This window comes from Arachis hypogaea, chromosome 4 (genome assembly GCF_003086295.3).
Source record: "Arachis hypogaea cultivar Tifrunner chromosome 4, arahy.Tifrunner.gnm2.J5K5, whole genome shotgun sequence".
Lineage (NCBI taxonomy): Eukaryota > Viridiplantae > Streptophyta > Magnoliopsida > Fabales > Fabaceae > Arachis > Arachis hypogaea.
This window is the reverse complement of record NC_092039.1, coordinates 27,128,105-27,131,461: the sequence shown is the minus strand read 5'-3', so window position 1 is coordinate 27,131,461 and position 3,357 is coordinate 27,128,105. Positions and strand designations below refer to the sequence as shown.

Sequence of the window (3,357 nt, the reverse complement as noted above, 5' to 3'; positions counted from 1 at the left end):
GTGGATTCACCTGGCAGGTGTGGAGTGCTTGGATATCGATGTTTTGCCGACAATGGTCTTTCCTGGTTCCATGAGAGAACATTTCTTATGTTGGACAGAGGAACCGAGGAGAAAGGAGGATCGAGAGCAACGATTGAGAGGCTTTTGCGCCGTTGTTTGGAACATTTGGTTGAAAAGAAACAGAAGAATATTTCAGAATGAGAGCAAATGTGTGGAAGAGATAATCAACATGATGGTAATGAGCTCTAACGAATAGAGAGGTGTAGATCGCTTTAGTTGTTGATGGTTATGGCGGAGATGACATGGAGACTTTTCTTTGTGTTGTTGTCGCACTATTTCTAAACTTTTTATGCTGATGTGCTATTGTGTCTGTTAGTACTGCTGCTCCACTATTTTGTGTTGAGCTCTTGCTTTCAAAAAAAAAATGTGTGTGTTTAATTTTTTCTAACCCTATTCATTCATGTATTCATCCCACTTTTCGACATTTTTTTCAGTGCCTATTCCTAAATCCTATCACTCTATCTCCTCAATCATCCTCATTTAAATCCTTTTTTCTTATATAATAACATATAAAAGAAAAAAATTTCAACTTTCATCTTGATTAAATTTGATTTATTGCTAATATATTCGTAAAAACATCAATTTCAATTAAAATATCATGAAAAAAGGCTACATTAAAAAGCTTATTAGTAAACAATAAAGGATTTAAGAAAAAGTAATACTTAGATGAATATATAAATTCTAGCTAGCTTTTAATATTTAGACATATTTTTTGGTAAATAAATATAAAATTATTAATGTATAAATACGGTAATATAAATTGAATGAAAATTAATTATGTTATCCTTTAAATTCAGTCGACCTACTTTTCAAATCGAATCACAAAATAAAAATATATATAAATATGTTGCTTGGAGGTGAGGTGATGATGATTATTATTAATTAATATTAAATAATTATTATAATGTTTAAAAGGTTGTGTTTAATTTGTTAAAAAAATTTAAAAATTAATATTTAATTTAAAACGTGTTAATTAAATCATTTTTAAATATTTAAAATTTATAAAAAAACAATTAAATAAAATTTAGATACTAATTTAGAAGTATCATAAAATTGGCCTTAATATTATGTAGGAAAAATAAATAATTTAGATGAGGATGACTGAGAATGATAGGTATAGGCATAGAAAACAAAGTAAGAATCAAATATGAATACATGAATGAACAAAAGACGAGGCGAAAGACATGATAAGAAAGGGTTTAGCTAAGGGAGATATTTAACGTTTCGTACAGAACACACATACACACATGTCAAATGTTCTAAATATGTTCTATTTAATAAACAAGCCAAATTTTGGGTGCATTTGAGATTAACATATCATATTTCAAAATCAATGCGCATGAGATATATACATATTTATTGTGTATTTATCGAATTTGAGATGTGTTTTATATTTTAAATTTATAAATAATTTAAAAATTATACATATTAATAAATAAAAAATTTATTTTATTTATATGTGTAAAAAGTCTTCTCTCTTATATATTATTTGAATTAAGAGAATATAAAAAATATAAAAAACAGATAAAAATGTGAATTTTTTGTTATTTGAATAAAAAAAATAAGATAGAAAGAAAAAAATAGTACGAAATCTACTAATTTTTTCTTTTAAAATTGTGATGAAAATGAAAGAAAAATATATAAATAAGAGTAAAATTATTAATTCATCTCTTAATGAATAAAAAAAATCTAAAGATATTAATATAATTTTTTATTATAATTTTTCTATTTTACTTTTATTTTCATTCAAATAAAAGAATTTTTTTATTATTTTTTTATTTATTTCTTTATTTAAATAACACATAAAACAATTTTTTTTATTTTTTTCTTATTTTTTATTTTATTTTTATCATCTATTCAAATAAAGTATTAATAATATTAAAATAATGTTAAAAATTATCAAAATATATTATTTTTAATTAACTGTTAACTATATTAATATTTAAAAATATAAATTAAAATATATGATTAGATTATTAAAATAAAAAAAATTAAGTTAATAACGAAAAATAATAACCAAAAATAATAAATTAGGACAACTTTGTAGCTATTTCTCATAACACTAAGCTACTTAATTAAGATAGATTAGGAGAATAAAGAGAAGAGTAATTTAATAATGTTACCATAGCAACAACACGATAACGCACGAGTTGTGTGTCTGCTGCACCTTCATTCTTAGTAGCCTCAATTGCTGCATGATGATGACCATTAGCATGACCATGGAAATGGCCAACACTAACAACAAGACCCATCTCTTGTTCTTCATGACCACCAACTGCACCAGTGTGGCTACCTGGAATAACTGCATCACTACTCTTCTTACTATAAAAGCTTGTGGCCAAAGAATCCACCATGAGCGTGAATAAGGCAGAGAACATGGCAACGAGCCCTGAGAAGGGAAACTCGTGCCATGGCTTCTCCTCAAGACAATCAGACCCCAGCATGTCTAATGAATCCGGCAGCACGTGCATGAACCCCGTGCCGAGAATGATCCCCCCGGCGAAGCATTTCACAACCATGAAGAGGTCGTTTTCGGGGCTCAACGCCGGGATCGAACGCCTCCCAAAGGACAGAGATACGCCGATCATGCTGGTTACCAAGATTGCAAAGATAGCCACGATTTTTAGAGGGAGAGCTTTCTCTTTGTCGTTACATGAGTCTACTGATTCGGATTCGCACTCTGCTAGGGTTTTGGGTGTGAAGAAAACGATGATGATGAAAACCAAAGAGATCGTCGGCTTCAGATCTGAATTAGTACCCATTATTGTTCCTGTTTATATATGAAGCTAACACTTTTGAATATAGATGAAGCTTCTTTATATAGACATACATATGCATAGTTTAAATCAATAATATGAAGGGCTTGCTCACGTCATTAATTGAATAAATTTAAATATTAAATATCGATCAGTAATTTTAATTTTTTATATTGTTCTCAAAATTAAATTAGACTGATTAATTTAACTGGATTAATTAAGAATTACCCACTAGATCAATTCAATTTAGGATGAAAATTAACTGTGAGTGAACTAGTCAAAAACTTAAAAATTAGTCAAAAATAATTTTGTTTAATATACATGCTTCAAATCACTCTAGTTGAATATCATTTGAATTTTTTATTAGTTTGATAACTAGTTTGATTTTTTATTTTGTGAAAATTGAGTTTATTGATTAAGTCTTATTATATTACAAGATTGTTAATTAAAAATTTAAAATATTTGATGTTTAAACTTGACAAACACAAAAAAAATTATAAAAGGACAAAAAACAATAATAATGTATCATTTATATTAATGA

The 3,357-nt window shown here is 27.3% G+C and overlaps 1 protein-coding gene across 1 annotated transcript; it reads right to left on the bottom strand.

Moving 5' to 3' along the window:
• Positions 1-2,135: 2,135 nt before the first annotated feature.
• Positions 2,136-2,822, bottom strand: LOC112794767 (probable zinc transporter 8). Its single transcript, XM_025836748.2, has one exon. The coding sequence runs from the start codon at positions 2,820-2,822 to the stop codon at positions 2,136-2,138; it is 687 nt and encodes a 228-aa protein (XP_025692533.2).
• Between the last annotated feature and the right edge of the window lie 535 nt (positions 2,823-3,357).